This window comes from Quercus lobata, chromosome 9 (genome assembly GCF_001633185.2).
Source record: "Quercus lobata isolate SW786 chromosome 9, ValleyOak3.0 Primary Assembly, whole genome shotgun sequence".
NCBI lineage: Eukaryota > Viridiplantae > Streptophyta > Magnoliopsida > Fagales > Fagaceae > Quercus > Quercus lobata.
The window spans coordinates 22,510,786-22,530,782 of NC_044912.1; the positions used below are offsets into that span (position 1 = coordinate 22,510,786).

At 40.3% G+C, this 19,997-nt stretch overlaps 1 protein-coding gene across 1 annotated transcript; it reads right to left on the minus strand.

Annotated features, from left to right (window-relative positions):
* Nucleotides 1-2,047: 2,047 nt before the first annotated feature.
* Nucleotides 2,048-19,217, minus strand: LOC115960325. Its single transcript, XM_031079161.1, has 7 exons — nt 18,992-19,217; nt 18,660-18,761; nt 18,390-18,504; nt 16,817-16,932; nt 15,984-16,172; nt 3,217-3,359; nt 2,048-2,261 (listed from the first exon to the last, which is right to left on the minus strand). Exons 1-7 carry the CDS (start codon nt 19,111-19,113, stop codon nt 2,080-2,082), a joined length of 969 nt encoding a protein of 322 aa, XP_030935021.1. The 5' UTR covers nt 19,114-19,217; the 3' UTR covers nt 2,048-2,079.
* Between the last annotated feature and the right edge of the window lie 780 nt (nt 19,218-19,997).

The following is a 19,997-nucleotide window of genomic DNA, read 5'->3' on the forward strand; positions in this document are numbered from 1 at the left end:
TAATTTTTTTTTAAATTTAGATGTTGATGTGGTATTTTTTAATACCAAAATAGATTTTTTTTTTAATTATTATTTTAATGTGCCGTCAGCTTTTTCTGTTAGTTGGGTGACGGTAAGAACTTAAATGTCACGCGCTATTTGGTTTAGGAATTAAAAGTGATAAAATGAAAATGTAAAAACCAAAATGAAAAAAAGTCAAAATGTAAAGACTAAAAGTGCATTTACATCAAAAAGAAAAAAAAAAAAATGCTGCTTTCATTTGCTTGATATGAACTTATCAACACAAACTGATTTGAACTTTAATGATTATTCAATAACATTTGTGATGCTTTGGGTTTGAATTAAAATTTTACATAAAATGGGACAAGCATGCCTCAAGTCGTGTAGTCTACAACCCAATTAGTTGTAATGGATTAAAAATCAGTAACAAAATCTTATTAAATAAATTTTATGGAAATTAATAATAATTTTTGGGAGAAATTATTCAATACGACCTATGTACATCCTTCTCTCGCAAATGTGGGTTTTATATGTGAAACTCACCTTTATGTGAGAGAAATTTGTATTCTTAATTTACTAAGCACATTGAATAATTTCACCATTTTTGTGATTCTCTGTACGTGGAGAAAAATATTTTCACAAATAAATCTTCTAATAAACACTAACAAAATGGCACGCAAGATATACATGCAAAGATAGCAAAATATGGAAGGGAGAGAGTTCTATTTCCTGATCTCTACTTGCAAAACCATTCATTTGTGGTAGAAAGAAAGAAGGGTGCTATTTACCCAAACCAAGCACCCCGTTGAAGGAAAAGGAGAGAGGATGAGAAGATGAAAGAATGGAGCATCAAAATCGTTCATTTTGTATCAACCTGTATTCCTGATATATCTAATATTTTGGACCCAAATTCAAGAAAGATGAAGGCTGAAGGCTGAAGATCTGGATTATAGGAGTTGGGCAAGCTAACTCCAAGCATTGACTGCAAATTTGCAACAAAAATCTTTTAGAAGGATAAGCTGATGCCAATGCTCTAAGGAATATAAGAAATTTCATTTCTATTTTTCACGAGGAAAAATAGCTTTCAACCAAGAGGAAGTTTGAGAAGCAACCCAATTCACTAGGAACTCAAGCACTCCACTAGATGCATAAGTAATAAATAGAGAAGGTATTTCTCTATGAAAATTTCATACTTAGTCCCTATATTTTGAGGATTAGCTATGTATCCTCAACAGACTAATCAAAACCAATCATATGTATTCTTTTTAAACATTCCATTCTATTTAAATTTATGACAAAACTTAGTTACAATACCTTAGGTGCTGTTCATTAGGTCCCTCTCTTAAAATTCAACCATGTGGCTATTTAAATAAGAAATATACTTTTATCTCTTGAGAAAAAATCCACATGACATAATCTTAAAAAGGGAACCTAAGAAACCGCACCTAAGTACTGTATCTAAGTCTTGCTCTTAAATTTATACTCTATCACCTCTTTAATTGATTCTTTTTTCTTTTTTCTTTTTCTTTTTTTACTAATATTATTTTGAGTCTTCATCTACCCTTTTTTTAATGTTCGCACAATTTAGATCAACTCACTTACTCATTGGAGAATTTATCACTCTCTTTTGCATGTGATCAAATCATCTCAAGCGACTCCATTTTTTCATCAATAAGAATCACCCCAATCTTTAAGGGGATTTTCTCATTTCGAATCCTATTAAATAGGTAAAATATAGAAAATATTTCATATAGAATATTTAAAATAAAAAAGAACAAAATATTTTTAAAAATCCAAGTGCAAACCAAAATCATTACATTTCTATATTAATTACAGTTTGTAACTTTGCTCGGTGCAATTGGTATGGTATTATAAGTCAATTCTTTAGAATTCTTTCCCGCATGAACTAAGCACTTTAAATTCAATCTCCACTACAATATATACAATATACCCGCATAGCATAACCAATAATTAAGACGTTACAACAAGAGAGGAATTCAAAGGTAACATAACAAACTCAAAAAAAACTCACCTTTTCCATCCTGCAGAAATGCTAACATGTGTTCAGTTGAGGTTTCTTTAGGCACTCAGTGTCAAAGAAACAACTGAAGAGAGCTTGAATTTTCGGACTTTAGTTGAATTATCTGGCTGAAAGAGAACCTCAGTACTCGATCTTACAGTAACTTCCTTCCACTCTGAACCTGAAGCCCCTTCACTCCGATAGTCCCGAGGAGAATACAAAACTTGGAGTTTTGAGTGAGCTGCAATTGGCCCATGGAAACTTGAATAAATCGTATGAATCTTAGAGAAACCATAGGTGCAAAAATAGATGAAACAGCATCTAAGAGATGCGTGCGTGTGTAGCACAAATAAGAGGATTTAATCTACTGATGAATAGCATAAATAATCATGGGAAAAACCACAATTGTATGTAGAAAGGAACAAGGCCTCACTTATTAAAGGGCATCAACTCATTACCAAGTATTCCTTCAGATAACTAGTAATAGGGCAAAAATCAGGGGAATATATAGTCATTTGCTTAGTTTTGAATTTTGATAACCTTTACAATAATGATGACTGCCAAAACATGTTAATCTGGTTTAAAATATAGATACATATATTGGTAAGGTATGCAAGCACCTAGTGGGTAATGAATCCACAAACTCACCCTCAACCCTGCTTTTATAAGGGGAGGACATGTCATTTGAGCTAGAGCTAATCAGCCTTGTTGGAAAATGCAGAGTATACCGTAAATATAGCAGTGTTCAACACACAATATTTTTATCTACATATTCTTTTGCATTTTAAATAGGTGGAAGACCCATAGAATGAGATGGCCTGATAAAGTTCGACCAGACACAAGGTTATTCTCTTCAGAAACAAACTAGCATATTTAGTAGCTAGGCTTTATTTCTTGAAACTGCATCACACAACTTATTTTTTTCCTTTTTAATCACACAATAACAGATACTAACTGTTAATATGATTTTAGGGCCAACACACATGCATAAATTGGCCAACCAATCAAGTTTATGTGCCTGGAAAACTGATGTAAAATGGAATAATCTTAAGCCTTCAATATTCTGTATACCAAATATCTAATCACTAACCATGAGGTATAAGACTCTGGCTCCTTCCTTGAAAATACCAGATTTTCAGTACTCCAACATAACTATCCAAAAAGCAAGCAAAAATTGCAAAAGATGGGAAGATTACCTAATCCAAACATGCTCGTCTTTTGGATGATCAGGCGACAAACTTTTGATCTTCTGATATTTTTCAAAGCATTGTTGTCTTCTTGTTTCCCCTTGAAATCCAGAAATTCCCCAAGGACATATTTATTTCCTTTAAGCTCCAGCCTGCAGAAACAATTAAGAAACAACTGTTCAACAACCATCTAAATTTGAGTGCTGAATGGGGAATATGACCAACTATTTAACAATTCAATTCTGTATAAGGCCAGCAACTTCGAATTGAAATAAGTTTTGCATGATTAGATCATATGATTCTTTTTCTTTTCATTAGAGATATTATGTGAAAAAACCTACGACTAAATCTAATGAGTGCAAATAGGTTCAAGGCTGTCTCAACCATGATGAAATGGCTCCCGGAGCCCATCAACCTCACTCAAAAAGGGTGCTCCTTTTTTGGGGGACTTGGGTTTCTTCATCCTTGTTTTATATTTGTAAACAGGGATAGGCAAAAGGACCAAATTAACAAGAATCTTCTTTTTTTTTTTTTCTTTTTTATGCGAAAAGAATCTGAAATTATAGGGTAGCTATTGCTAAAATTAGAATCTCAAGGAATCAATAAAATCTAAAAAAATATAGCACATTAGTGGTCACGAGACCACTCAAACAACCACATCAAAAGCACTTATGTCAACTCAATGATAGACAGCTTCACACCACAAAAGATACAATTATTTCTTTACCTCCAACAGTCACCATGAAATGCATCTCAAGTAATCAAAATTCCTGAATTGATTAAATGATGAAGAGGAGATTCAAGAGGTCCAAGCTATCTTCTTTACAGTATAGGCAATAGTAGGGTGATTATGGGTGGTTTTCGCAGTTTTTTTCTTGAATCCAAATTTTTTCAACTGGTGGTAGAGGAAGGGGGACGGTATTTTTCGTTAAGGATTGTTGAGCGGAGTAGGTACTTCATGAAGTCGGTCTTCATGGGTAAGAATGTGGCACAATGGCTAATGAAGAGTTTAGAACAGATTATCGTTGGGATCAGTCCGAACAATTTTTATACGTTCAGGGAAGGTGATTTAGCTTACACCCTCCAACGGAGCTCCAACTCTTTTGGTATGTTCCTACTCTTGACTGAGTTTAAAGTTGGCGGGTCTAGGAGGTCTATTTTTATTCCAAAAGGCAGAGGTAAGAATGGATGGAGGGTTTTTGGGTTAGAACTAAGGAAGCTGTTAGAACCTGAAAACTATGTAAATGGTGGGTCTGGTCTTTCGAAATTCGTAGCTTAGCATCTTTTAAAACCTTTGCCGATACAGTGCATGGGCCTCAGGTGCAGGACAGGGGTAGGAATCAGCCAAACCTGGTCAACACCCATGATAAAGGGAAATTGCTATTAGAGGATAATAAAAGGGAGAAGCAGAATCTAGTTTTTGAACAAAGGCTGGTGAGCATATCAGGTCCAACCACTCTTGGAGGAAGAGAAGTGGGTTCCCAATTCATTAATGAGGAGTTTAAATTTGGAGAGACAAATACAGCAAAAAAAAGAAGGAGATCTTCGTTGAAAATCCATTCAAACTGGTATAAACATGCTTATGGTAAAAAGCGTGAACTGAGGCATCCTGACTGGATAGGAGGAGGCTTGACTGTAGAGGTGAATGGGGAAGGAATTAGGCATGTAGCATGGTACTCTAATAAAGGTGGTCTGGGGAATTCTATCTGGGTCGATAGTAGTCAAAAGGAGCATGTGGTGAGTCCTTCAAGTGGATCACGGGTTGATCAAAATTCTGTGGTGAATAAAGGTGTTTTGAGGAGGTCTAAATGGGTCACTAAGAGCCAGAGGGAGCACTCACGGGTTCAAAATCTTTCTGTAGTGGGCTCAGACCAAGAGTGTAACACTCAAGTGGGCCTTCTTTATCCAAAGCCCACTGGCCCAACTATGTTGGTAGTGGGTGAGAGCCCTTTCTCGAGTACTCAGGAACCTTTGAATCACGATGCCCAAGCATTCGCATTGTCCATCACACCCCATGAACTTGTGGCTGCTCATAATGGGATATCGAGTCACACCGATGAGTCATCGGCGTCACCAACGCCACTAGCGAAGGTCGGCACCGTGTCCTCCTTCAATGGGTTTCACGCCAAGGGCCCACCGGCAACTCTAGAGAAGGTGGGCTGCCTGCCAGAGACCTCGATGGAGGCTGAGTGCCTTTCTTCTGAGGGGTTTCACACCGATGAGCCTCTGATCTCATTGGGTAAGGCAAAAATAGAGGGTGCTACTAGATCTCACGCCGTGGAGTTACTGGCATCACCGGCACCCCTGGAGAAGGCTAGCACCGAGTCTTCCTTCGATGGGTTTTGCGCCAAGGGCTCACCAACGACTCTGGAGAAGGTGGGCTGCCTACCAGAGACCTTGGCGAAGGCTGGGTGTCTTTTTTTTTAGGGGTTTCGCGCCAGTGAGCCTCTGATCTCTCTGGGTAAGGCAGAAATTAAGGGTGACAGGGCATCAAAAGGTCTTGTGTTATCCAATTATGTTCTGAATCCATCGAGAATTGGGTCTGAGGAGTTGGGTATTCAGGGTGGAGATGAAGGTGGTCGGGTTGTTTGTGCAAGTGATTTTCAGGGGTCAGCTATCCAGTCAATGTTGGCATTGACTGAGGTAGAAGCAGTTTGTGTAGATGTGGGCTTGGGTGATGTGGATGGCCTTTCCCCCCTGACGACTATTAATCCTCTGGGGTTGGTTGTGTCAGCAGAAGTGAATGGTAATACGGAGGTGTTGAGTTCTGATAATACTTTGAATGTTTCTAATTGGGTGAAACATAGAATTCCCGATTTCAGTAAGATGATGGGGCTTTCTTTGGGTCGACATGCGAAGATGTGTATCATGCTATTGCAAAGGCTTGAGTTGAAGATTGAGGCAGCCAATCTGATGCATAGGAAAGATGTTGCCTACCGAAAAGCTGTCTCCAAGGATAAAGGGAAGAGGGAGTTGAGGAATTTGATTTCCTCAGTTAATTATGATGAGAGAGATTTTTCTTTGACTGCGTTACTGAGGTTGTGATAGGGAGTTTACAGTTTCAATGAAGTTGAAAATGGTGTCATGGAATGTTCGAGGATTGAATGATTCACGAAAACGTTTGGTAGTAAGAAATTTATTACGGGAATGGAATTGTGATGTAATTTGCCTTCAAGAAACTAAGCTTACAGGCTTAGATAAACAGTTGATTTGTAGCTTATGAAGTTGCCCCTATGTAGATTGGGTAGCTTTGGATGCAGATCGGACAACGGATGGGGCTTTGATGATGTGGGATAGGAGGACTTTAGAAAAGGTGGAGGTTATGGTGGGTAAATTTTTTGTATTAGTTCGGTGGCAGGGTATGGGGGATGGTTTTATTTGGGCTTGTTCTGGGGTTTATGGCCCAAATGATAATAACTTGAGGGGGTAGATGTGGGATGAGTTGATTGGAATTCAGCAACTATGAGAAGTTCCATGGTGGTACATAGGGGATTTTAACATTGTTCATTTTCCTAGCGAACGGTTGGGGGGATCTCGCCTTACCTCGGCTATGGAGATGTTTTCTGAGTTCATTGAGGAGCTTAGTTTGATAGATTTTCCATTGAAAGGAGGGAGTTATACATGGTCTAGTAGTTCGAATCAGCCTTCAATGTCTAGGATAGATAGGGCCCTACTTTCTCATGACTGGGAGGATCACTTTCCGGATGTGATCCAGCGGGTGTTACCTTGTCCTATTTCAGACCACTTCCCCATTTTAATGAAGGCAAGAGGGATATTAAGGGGGAAAAATCCTTTTAGGTTTGAGAACATGTGGCTAAAGATGGATGGGTTCAAAGATAGGGTCCACTCTTGGTGGAATCGATATTCCTTCTGCAGTGAACTGCAAATAATAGAATGGTTTAGTCGTATTCGAGGCAACTACCCTCCTAGAATAAAAGGAAGAAAAGAGTGTTTGGGTTAAATTCTTCTTGCCTCATGTTATTCATCCTTAATGCTTAAATACACTAGAATGGAAATCAAGATAACTCCTAATAGAGTTCTATCACAAGATAGACCCTATCCTAACAATAACTTAATTGAATTCAAATAACAATTTATCCTAACACACGATAACTACTACTTGAGGCAATCTCTATCACTTGGCCCATGTTAGCCACTATTCGGCTCAGCCCTTTCTTCTGACTCCACATGCCCACGGGTCATAACATTCCCACCCTCTGGAGAACGAATCTTGTCCTCAAGATTCAAATGGGGAAACTGCTGTAGTAATTTCGGAAGAGGTTCCCACGTGGCGCATCAATTGTTGTTCCTGTCCAATGCACTAATGCTTCCTGAAGGACTTTCTTTCCTGCCTTGCTCCAACGATAATCCAAAAGTGCAGCGGGTTCCAACAACAACTTGCCATCGTCTTGCACCTTAGGAAGCTCCTGTGCTGCGTGGTCTAAGTGTCCCAATTGCTTCTTTAACTGTGAAACGTGGAAGACCGGATGAATCCGGGAATCAGTTGGAAGTGCTAATCGGTAGGCCACCTTTCCCACATGTTCCATTACTTGGTAAGGTCCGTAAAAACGTGGAGATAACTTCATATTTCCTCGAGTTCGCACAGATAATTGTCAAAATGGCTGCAACCGAAGATATACAAAGTCACCAAACGCAAATTCCAACTCACGGCGGTGACGGTCTGCATTCATTTTCATGCGGTGTTGGGCAGTAGCTAAACTGTCTTTTGACACTCGAAGAATCTCATCTCGGCTTCGCAAGGAGTGCTCGACCTGTGCCACCATTGTGTCGCCGTGCACATACGAATGAATGGTTGTCGGGGGTCGCCCATACACAGCTTCAAAAGGAGTCATGCGAGTAGCGGTGTGGTAGCTTGTGTTGTACCAATATTCTGCCCATGGCAGCCATTGGAGCCACCGTTTTTGCTTTGAACTTGCAAAGCAACGCAGGTAAGTTTCCAAGCAACGATTGAGGACTTCCGTCTGACCATCCGTTTGAGGGTGATAAGCTGAACTCATACGCAATTCAGAACCGTGTAGGCGAAAGAATTCCGACCAAAACCGACTAGTAAAAACAAGGTCCCAATCAGAGACTATGGATCGCGGCATGCTGTGAAGCCGCACTACTTCCTTGACAAAAGTCTCCGCCACCATCTTTGCTGAGTAAGGGTGCTTAAGGGTGATAAAATGGCCATATTTGGAGAGTCGATCCACCACTACCAAGATGACGGAGAAGCCACTCGATGTTCGAAGGCCTTCAATGAAATCCATTGATGCATCCTCCCAAACCCGGTCCGAAATGGGCAACGGTTGTAATAAACCAGCCGGTGTCAACGTAACCAGCCGGTGTCATCGTATCATGCTTGTTACGTTGACAAACATCACACCTCTGAATGTAGTGTTGAACATCCCGTTTCATGCCCATCCAATGGAAGTTGGCAGCCAAACGTTTAAAAGTTCGGAAAATTCCGGAGTGTCCCCCAACTGGTGTATCGTGAAATTCTCGAATGATGGCTTCCTTGTGCAGAGAATTTGGAGACAAGACCAACCTACCTTTGTACCATAATTGTCCACCCCGTGCCTCATAACCGCTAATGCTCTTAGTCCCTTTTTGCAAGTCTTCCCTCATAGCAATCAAGAGTGGATCGTTGTGGGCTTCATGGCGAACTATGGCCAACCAAGTGGGTTGTGGTTAAGTGATTGCCGTTAACTCACCATGCACACGTGAAAGAGCGTCAACAGCCACATTTTCACGACCTGGTTTGTATTCAATCTCATAGTCGTATCCCATCAACTTCACAAGCCATTTTTGTTGATCCATGGTCGAAATGCGTTGCTCTAGTAAATATTTCAGGCTTTTATGGTCAGTACGAATGCGAAACCACCATCCCAACAGATAATTATGCCATTGGAGGACCGATAAAACGATGGCCATCAACTCCTTCTCATAGGTGGAACACGCCAAGGATCGGCCTGAAAGTGCCTTGCTGTAGTAGGCAATGGGTCGACTGTCCTGCATAAGGACTGCACCTAGCCCAATTCCTGATGCATCGGACTCAATCACAAATTGTTTGGTGAAGTCCGGCAATGCGAGAACAGGGGCTTGAGTCATTGCGTGCTTGAAAGTGTGGAATGCCTTCTCGGCTGCCTCTGACCAATGGAATCCATCCGTTTTCAATAACTGTGTGAGTGGTGCTGCTATGGTGCCATAATTTTGGATGAATTTCCGATAATAACCGATTAACCCCAAGAAGCCACGAAGGCCGGTGGTGGTTGTCGGAGTTGGCCAATCCGCCATGCTCTGTATCTTCGTCGAATCGGCAACCACACCTGTAGCACTAATGACATGGCCTAGGTACTCTACTTCTTCCCAAGCAATTAAACATTTAGATTGGTTTACATATAAGCCATTGGTCATCAAAGTATGCAGCACAGTATCTAAATGGATTAAATGTTCATCCCATGTTTTGCTATAAACCAATATGTCATCGAAAAATACCAGGACGTACCTCCTTAGTAATGCCCGAAAAATGTCGTTCATCAAGGATTGGAATGTTGCTGGGGCATTGGTGAGCCCAAACGGCATGACCAAAAACTCGTAATGGCCATCATGGGTGCGAAAAGCGGTCTTATGAATGTCGTCGGAATGCACCCAAATTTGATGATATCCCGATTTGAGGTCCAGCTTGGTGAAATACGTCGCACCATGGAGTTCGTCAAGTAGCTCATCTATGGCTGGAATTGGATAACGATCCTTGACTGTGACGCGATTTAATTCTCAGTAGTCCACACAAAAACGCCAAGAGCCATCCTTCTTCTTAACCAGGAGGACCGGCGACGAAAATGGGCTGAAGCTTGGTCGTATAATTCCCATGGCGAGCATCTCCCTAACAGCTCGCTCAATCTCATTTTTTTGGACGTGGGGGTACCGGTAAGGACGAACACTCACAGGCCCGCTCCCGGGTTCCAAGGGAATGTGATGATCATGGGTGTGGGGCGGTGGCAATGTGTTTGGTGTTTGAAACACTTGCTGGTATTTTCTCAACAATGCATCAAGTTCGCTGCATGGGTCGCGAGTTATCTCCGTTATAAGTGCTTCGATGGGCCCTCTTGAAATTGGCATAATACAAAACTTCACACTGTTAAATGCAAACCGTATAATGGAGTGTATGGATTCTTGAAACACTCTTCCATTATCTTCCCCATGTATAACGAATTGTTGATCGTCGACCCAAAACTCCATGGAGAGTTTATTCCAGTCATGCAAAACTCGGCCAAGAATCTGTAGCCATTGTATACCCAAAACTACATCTGACCCCTTTAGATCGAGAGGATACATGTTAGTTTGGAATTTATAGCCTTGTATCTCTATGGGGACTGCCACATAAATTTCTTCGCACCGTAGTTTTTCACCGTTGGCTACCATCACTTGGAAAGCCGGTGCCGGAGTTGTAGAACAGCCCATTCGTTTGGCGAATTTCAAACTGACAAAATTATGTGTGCTGCCGCTGTCAATAAGTATGTGCAATTTTCTGCCACGGATTAAGCCAGTGACTCGCATCGTTCGGGGCGTGGACACTCTAGACAATGCATGGAGCGAGATTTCTGGCACCGCTTGTGATGCTTCAAGTTCAGGATCAAGTTCTACTGCCCCGGAGTTTTCTTCCGTCTCATCCATTGTTTCCAAGACGAATATTTGTTGTTTCTTGCATCAGTGTCCTGGTCCGAACCTTTCGTCGCAATTGTAGCAAAGGCCTTTTTCCCGTCGCGCTTGCATCTCAGCCCATGACAATTTTTTGAATGTCGGACTGGTGGTAGTTCGGTTGCTAGGATGAAAGGGTGTGGTGGTTTTGATAGGTGTTGGGGTAGGAAGAAGGGACGGTTTGTATGGTGGGGGCTGTGACAGTGAAGGTCTGGGTGGTGTTGCGGTGAATATTGGTCGTCGTTGTTTGGACAGTTTTTCTTCTAGTAACCGAGCCAAGCTTGCGGCATGAAGCAGGGTGGTGGGCCGGAAGAGTTTAACTTCTGCGCGGATCTCTTCTTTCAGCCCGCCGACGTAGCTACCCACCAACGCTCGCTGAGGCCATTGACGGACACGAGCAGCCAGGCGTTCAAACTGCGTTTGGTATTCTCGTACGGTGCCCGTTTGCTGCAATTTAGCGAGAGCCTCGTCGAAATCTTCATAGTCTGAAGGGCCAAAACGGATGCACAAGGCTTGGGTGAACTCTTCCCATTGTACGTTTGGTTGGGATTGTTCAAACCATTGATACCACTCCAAAGCGTCATCCTATAAGTGGAAAGATGCCAACACCACCTTTTCGTTGGCCTCTGTTTTTTTATAATGGAAAAACTGTTCGGCTTTATAAATCCATCTGGTTGGGTTTTCCCCGTTGAAACAAGGGAAGTCCAATCGTGAAAATCTGGTCTGCAGGCTGCCCTGTTGAGTGCCTCGGCTTCCTTCTCCATACTCGTGATGCCGGTTGATGGACCCATTGTCTCGGCCACTGCTGTTCTGTTCCTCATCAACCCGAGTTCCCCTGTCCTCCGTAGCTCGGCTCATTTTGGCCACAGCATCAATGAGGGCCTCCAACGCTCCCTTCATGCCTGCAAATTCTTCTTTTTGAGCGTCGGCTTGTTGTTTAAGGGAATGGGTGCTAACCTCCAAGGCAGCCAGGCGGTCGTCGTTGGTGGTTGAACGTGTATTTGGTGGGATGGTTGCCATGGCTCTGATACCAATTGCAGTGAACTGCAAATAATAGAATGGTTTAGTCGTATTCAAGGCGACTACCCTCCTAGAATAAAAAGAAGAAAAGAGTGTTTGGGTTAAATTCTTCTTGCCTCATGTTATTCATCCTTAATGCTTAAATACACTAGAATGGAAATCAAGATAACTCCTAATAGAGTTCTATCACAAGATAGACCCTATCCTAACAATAACTTAATTGAATTCAAATAACAATTTATCCTAACACACGATAACTACTACTCTATGAAGCACGGGTGCGTTTCGGGACTCGGGTGCGGGTGCGGGTGCGGGACTCGACAATTTTTGAAAAAGTAGGGTGCAGTTGCCGCGGGACTCGGCGATTAAAAAATTATTAAAAATATTTTTATTTTTATTTTCTATATATTTTTACTATTAATATATTCTTAAAAAACACATTAATATACTTGATTCACAAAACAAAGAAAGAATAAGGCAAGAAACGTATCTGAGGTCAGAATTTCGGCCTCTCCGACGATTTTCAAGGCCGATTTCGGCCTGTTTCGTCCAATTCCGGCCTGTTTCGGCCGTATCGACCATATCGGTCGCCGGTCGATATGAACCGATATGGCCAGATTCTGGCCAAATCAGCCCGGTTCGGCGCGAATCGAAGCCAATTCGGCACGAATCAAGCCGCGTCGACGCGAATCGAGCCGAGTCAGTGCGAATCTGAGGAAAAAAAAAAAAAAAACGCAGACGCGGCACCTACGCGCGGTCAACCGCATCGGACTCGGATGCGGCACCCTCCCAGCCGCGTCCGTGCATTCTTGCTACTACTTGAGGCAATCTCTATCACTTGGCCCATGTTAGCCACTATTCGGCTCAACCCTTTCTTCTAACTCCACATGCCCACGGGTCATAACACCTTCTCAGGTACTCCCAGTTTTGTACTTGCCAAGAAACTGAAGGCATTGAAGGAAGATATTACTCAGTGGAACCGTAGGGATTTTGGAAATGTAGAGTGTTGGAAAAAAGAATTGTTGGAGGCTTTGAAATTATTGGATGCTAAGGAAGGGAATTATGGCCTTTCTGAAGTGGAGATTGGTGCGAGGGTTGTGTTGAGATCTCAAACATAGAACCTTCTCTCTTTGGAAGAAGTCTCGTGGAGACAGAAGTCGCAGATGCTTTGCATCAAGAAAGGAGATAACAATACCAAATTCTTTCACAAGGTGGCCAATTCTCGGAAAAGGTATAATCATATTAGTATGTTGGAGGTGAATGAGGTTATTTATGAAGACGAATCTGAGATGGCAGACCAAGCTGTACAGTTTTTTAAAAACTTGTACAAGGAGATTGAGGAGTGAAGGTCTTTTGTGGAAGGCCTGGAGTTTGATCAGTTAAAGGGGTTGGAGAGGGACTAGCTTGATTAGAGGTTTGAAAAGGAGGAGGTTCTTCGAGTTGTCAAAGAGTTGGAAGGAGATAAAGCTCCCGGTCCCGATGGCTTCTCTATGGCTTTCTATCACCATTGTTGGGGAGTTGTGGAAAGAGATGTCTTAGCTGTGTTTGAAGAGTTTTATCAACACAGTAAGTTTGAAAAATCTCTCAATGCAACGTTCATAGCCTTAATCCCTAAAAAGAATGGTGCCTCCAATATTCGAGACTTTAGACCTATTAGTTTAGTGGGGAGTGTTTACAAGATTTTGGCTAAGGTTTTGGCAAACCGCCTGAAAGAGGTTTTGAATCAGCTGATATCCTAGTCTTAGAACAGTTTTGTAGGTGGTAGACAGATACTTGATTCAGTTCTTATTGCTAATGAGTGCGTTGATAGCAGGGTGAAGAGTAAGACTCCAAGGGTTATTTGCAAATTAGATATGGAGAAAGCCTATTATCATGTGAACTAGGAGGCTCTTCTAGATTTGTTGAAGAGAATAGGATTTGGGATGAGGTGGTGTAGGTGGATCCGCACTTGCATATCTACAGTCCAATTCTCTGTCTTGTTTAATGGGTCTCCAGCCGATTTTTTTGGGAGTTCAAGGGGATTAAGACAAGGGGACCCGCTATCTCCCTTGTCGTTTCTGGTTATAATGGAGGTCTTCAGTAAGATGATAAAAAGAGTTGAAGGGGCTGGTTTGCTTCGAGGTTTTAGAGCTGATGGTAGTCAGGGTGGAGGGGTTTGTGTCTCGCATCTTTTGTTTGCAGATGATACGATTCTGTTTTGCGATGCAAATGAGGAGCAGATTCTACATGTTCGAATGCTTCTTCTTTGTTTCCAAGCAGTGACAGGTTTAAGGTCAATGCACTGAAGAGTGAGATGGTTCCCATTGGGGAGGTGCCTAGTGTCCATGTTTTGGCAGAGATTTTGGGCTGCAGGATTGGGTCTTTGCCTATGACCTATCTTGGTATGCCACTGGGGGCATCCTACAAGTCCCCTACTATTTGGAATCCTATCTTGGAGAAAGTTAAGTGTAAGTTGGCTAGATGGAAGAAGATGTATTTGTTAAAAGGTGGAAGACTAACGTTGCTTCAGAGCACGCTATCTAGTCTTCCTACATATTATTTATCTCTTTTTACCATCCCTACGCATGTGGCCAATAAAATTGAGAGGTTGCAAAGGGATTTCTTGTGGGGGGATTCCAAGACACATTTGGTGGGATGGGACAAGGTGTGTGCACCTTTGGAATATGGTGGGTTAGGGCCTTAGGGGTAAGGAAATTAACTACTTTTAATAAAGCCTTACTAGGGAAGTGGTTATGGCAGTTTGGGATCGAGGAGACAAGGTTTTGGAGAAGGGTTGTAGCTCTAAAGTTTGGAGAAGAATGGGGGGATGGACATCCAAGCTAGGTAGAGGGGTACACGGGTGTGGTTTGTGGAGAAGTATGTGAATGGGTGGGGAGGAATTTAGCAAAAATATTCGATTTGAGATAGGGGTGGGAGATAGAGTTAAGCTTTGGACAAATCAATGGTGTGGGGAGTCTCCACTTCAATTGACTTTTCCGAATGTGTATGGGATGGCTTCCAATAAAGAGGCATCGGTGGCCTCTTCTCTTGATTGGTTGGGGATAAAGGAACAGAGAAGCTAGGATGTTCATTTTATTCGGAGACCAAATGATTGGGAAATGGGTGATGTGGATGATTTTCTCCGCACCTTGGGTTCAAATCTACCTCCCACTGAGAATGGAGATCGTATGCGATGGAAGTTGACAAAGAATGAGGATTTTGATATCCGATCGTTTTACAATAAGTTGAGAAGACCTTTGCCCATTATTTTTCCTTGGAAAGGTGTGTGGAAGGTTAAGGCTCCTCGGCGTGTCTCCTTCTTTGTGTGGACTGCTGTATGGGATAAAATCCTTACAGGTGATAATTTGAGGGGTAAAGGGATGGATTTTGTTGACTGGTACATTTTGTGCCGTTGTAATGGGAAGACGGTGGATCATTTGCTTCTTCATTGTGGTAAGGCTCATAGGTTGTGGAGTTTGATGTTTAGATCTTTCGGGATTTTATGGGTCTTGCCAAGAACGGTTGCTGATACTATCTTTGGTTGGTGGAATTGGCCTAGAAAACATTCTTCTAGCATTTGGAATTTAGCTCCTTTGTGCTTAATGTGGTGTCTTTGAAGAGAGCGAAATTGGAGGATGTTTGAGGACCTGGAAAGCTCAGATGACCAATTATTGGCTTCTTTCAGTGGCTCCCTGTTTGACTGGTCTAGGGCTTGGGGAATCACCTCTAGTGAATCTCTCCCTATGTTCCTTAGCTCTCTCCTTTGTATTTAGAATCTTTTCCTTTCTTTTTTCTCTCTTCTGAATCTCCTCTATCTGTATTTTTCTCTCTGCCTTATGTTTTTTTTGCATAAGGCAGTGTTCTTGAATATATATCCTTATTACTTATCAAAAAAAAAAAAAATTCCTATCATGCTTCAAGAGCACAGGCAGGTTCCAGCATCCAGTCAATTGAAATGTATCAAGCATAGTTTAATATCAGCCACCAAACATTTGGCATTACACACAAATATATAGGATTATGCAGTTTGCAGACAACATATGCATCAAATTTTTAAGATATAGATAGCAACACACCTATCCCACATCGGAGCTGTGCTAAGGGTGAAATTTAGCTTTTGATGTATCGATTCTTGCATCTCTTTCTTTCCACTACGAAAGGCACCTTTAATCCAACCAGAAAACATGCTCTTTGGTTCTGGTTTCAGTTGTACCCATTGGTCATAGGTAATGACTTCAGATGGAAAAGCACTTGATTGGATGGTACTACAAGGAGATTATATAAAAATATTCACATAAATAGAAATCCAGCTAAAATTCAAACTATGATGAAATAATTCAGTATAAGCAAACACTGAAGTCAGGTAGTATTAATTTTTCCTAATAGCTAAAAACAAATTTTTGGCAAAACTAGTGAATTAAATTCTAAATAATGTGAGCTTCATTTCTTGAACCCTTCCATCAGCTTCCAACCTAAACACAACTTCATCAAGAAATTCTGCTAAGACTTGGTAAGCAACAAATGCTTGAAAATGTGCAAAGCCTTTAGAGAAGAAACCAAAAATAATATTAACAAAAAATTAAAAAAGATGAATGTGCAAATGGTTCCATATAGTGAATCACACCCAAAAGTAAAAAGCCCTTGAAGATCCTCTCAAAAAAACTCAAGAAATGAGAATAATCGCATGTCAACCATCAACAAAGAAAATGTTCTATCAAGATTTCCTTGGCCAATGAAATTATTAATGGATAGAAACTATAGCAACAGAGCAGACAAAATGCTGCGTAACCATAAAAATTTAAAATTGCAGACATTGATAGTTAGAACATACGAGTACACTTCAAATTTGATTAGATGAACTGTGAATCTATTTTAATAACCACACCATTGGGGAAATTTCCATGCATACCAAAATTTTGGATTAGGCAGTACAACTTTACATGAAAAATATCCTTCTGGCAGAGCAACTCCTCTCTGTTCAAGATATGATTCAAGAATTGAAGCTTGTTTTTTAGTCTCTGCCACCTGAAATATGAAAAGTTTTTAACAATTGTAAGAACTAAGAACATGTGGTGGACAAACAGGCAACCAAGTTGCACCCTTCTACCTGATTCTCATTATCTACAAAAGTAAAAGAACCAAACTAACCTAGAAAATCATAAAGAAGAAAATTTTAAAATAAATAAATAAATAAATTCTTTAAAAAGGCATTTCTGACAGACTAATATAAATGTAGCAGAGAATGTATAGATTGGGTCTAGGCCCTAAACTTTTGAATTTGCATAATGTAAAACTCAGAGAGCTTGAACTACCTACAACCTCATAATCTAATAAGAATTTCCAACTTTACACATTAAAAATAAAAACGAAGTTGAACACCTTGATTCCACATCCATTGCATGGCTATAGAAAAAATATCCTCTTTGTAAGCCAAACGCTAAATCTATGTTACCCATATTAGGAGTCTTTATTAAGTTTTATAAGGCCTTTACTAGTAAATTAAGATTCCTAGCCCTAACAAGAAAAATAAAAGCTAATGAATATACATAAAAAATATGCTTCATTGATTCAAAAAAAAAGTATCAAATTGATTAATGTGATTACAAGTGGTTTGCATTGTTGAAGGCATGTGTGCCTAGAATATTCTTTTTCCATTTTCTTCTTCTTTGGCACACTACTACTGTCCCTGAACAGAAGAAAACTTCTCTCTTTTCCCTCTTTTTACAACATCAATTCAAGCCCTTCTCCATACATGTAAGAACCATGAACCTAAAGCTTTCCATAACTTTAAGCCACCAAAAAACCCATCAAAGCAAGCCTTAGACGAAGATAATACCTTTTTCTACTAATTATCAAGCATTTCAGATATCCATGGAATTGACAATTAAATGAGAACAAGAGCATGAGTTAACATAGAAGAAGTTAGGAATATCACTATCACTATCACTATCATTATCACCATCACTAAACAAGTTAGGACCGCATGTTATAGCTTCCTAATGAAACACTTACTAAGTTCTGTCTATCTGAATACATCTGGTGTGCTATTGATCAAAATAAACTGAACGTAATATGAGAGACACAAACCAAACTACTGAAGATAAAGGCAGAAGAAGATGAAAACAAAAGGAAAAGGAATGATCTCGGACTCAGTATCCCACCATACTGCACTGATACACATACATCAGTCTATTTATAAAGATCCATGACCTTAACAGATTTAGAGTTAATTTACATGAGCTCAACAATATTGAACACGCACTTCGAAAATCAAACTACTAACTGTCAACTAATTCTTAACTGACTTGGCTGCCATTAACAATTTCTTTTTGAGGTATTATACATATTGGTGATCTACAGCATGATCATTACCGCATATAGATACAATTCACAACATTCTTGGGCAACATATGAAGCAATAAAAATGCTTGAAGAATGCTAAATTCGGACACTAAGATACTATAATTTGAACCATGACTTACAGGATCGGGAAATCGTTCGGCTTTGTGCTTACTGCCGCCTTCACAAACCCAGCTGCCATCCGAATTCACCGATACAAATCCTGATATATTCTTAACTGATATCACCACTGCCTCCCTATGCGATATACATAAAAACAAGAGAAATTGAAGCATACTGAGTAAAAAAGATTCCAACTTTATTAAACCTCTCTTTGTTCACTATTTATATCCTTGTATTTTCCAACATTTTCTCATCAGCAAATTAAAGTTGAGAAATTTTGAAACTCTTACCCTTTGTTAACAAGAACCATGTCGATATTCTGTCGTGAACCCGTGTCGGCATCAGGAATTCGAAGCCCCACATAAACCTTTCCACCGTAAAGCTTTTCAAGCCTACAAATTTGCTCAAAAAATAAGAACAATTGAATTAGATAAGCAAAATCTCTGTTTGGATGTCGAGAAAATGCTGAACCACAGCTTTTCTGCTGATTCAGCTAATTAGCCTAAACAAAATTAGAAACAAAAAGTTTTTTTTTTTTTAATTCGATGAAATTTTTACTCTTTTATTAGTCTGGCGCTTTCTCAGCAACCAAACAGACCCAGAAAAAAAAAATGTGAAATACCTATCGGCGACTGAGAAAAGAGCAGTGAAATCAGAGGATTCGAGATCCAAAACGTCGTCGTCGTAAAAGAAACACTTGAACAATTTGTAAATGATGAGGCCACAGAAGATCTCTACCCACATCGTAGCTTTTGTAAGAATAACAACAACAAAACGAGGAGCAAATTATTATGGAGAGAAAGAAGAAGACTTTACAAATGTTCTTTTCTTTTCTTTTTGTCGGGAAAATGTTTTCTGGGAAATTTTTTTTTTTTTTTTATGTTTTTTGAGTAATGGTACGTGCGAGCGTAACGCGCATTTGAAATTTACATGCTTAAGTGCTAAGCAAAATAGGTAAGAAAAAGAATAATTTGCACAAGTTCAGATTATTTTTTTTTTTTTAAATTTAAATCTCATGTGTGAAGTCTAATGGTTGACCTTTTTTGCTTGGGTTTAAATTATCATTACCCTCTAGAGTCATGGTGTCATTTGCGTACAGAAATTTATTTCATAAAGTAAGAAGTGACTAGCTTCACAATCCTATTTACCTTTTTTTTTTTAGATAAAAATACACAGATACCCATCTAAGAGAGAAAATAAAGTTCTAAAGCTATTTTATTTACAACCTAATTTAGGTCAATGTAGGGACAAAGGCCCAAAATCATATAATGGGCCTTAGGTCCTATATGAGAAGATTAGCCATGTCCGAAGAAAATAAGTGGGTGCCAAAAGGGCTCCCAGCACAGTTTTCGTGGATAGGGAGACATTTAAAGGGCGGTCTGAGGAAAAATGTCTTCTCAAACGTGATGAGTATGGCTCGAATATGCATTCTGTCTACTAAAAGAACCCACCCCAACAGACATTAGTAGCAAGGAGGAGTTCCACAGACCCACGGGAAAGAAGGAAATGTAAGGTATCCAATGAGAGGCAGCTACTACCGTATTAAATGCATTGCAGTTACTTTTCTGGTCGCATTAATGTGGAGAGGACTTGTGAACAGTGCTGTCTGGACCACCACAACTCACAGA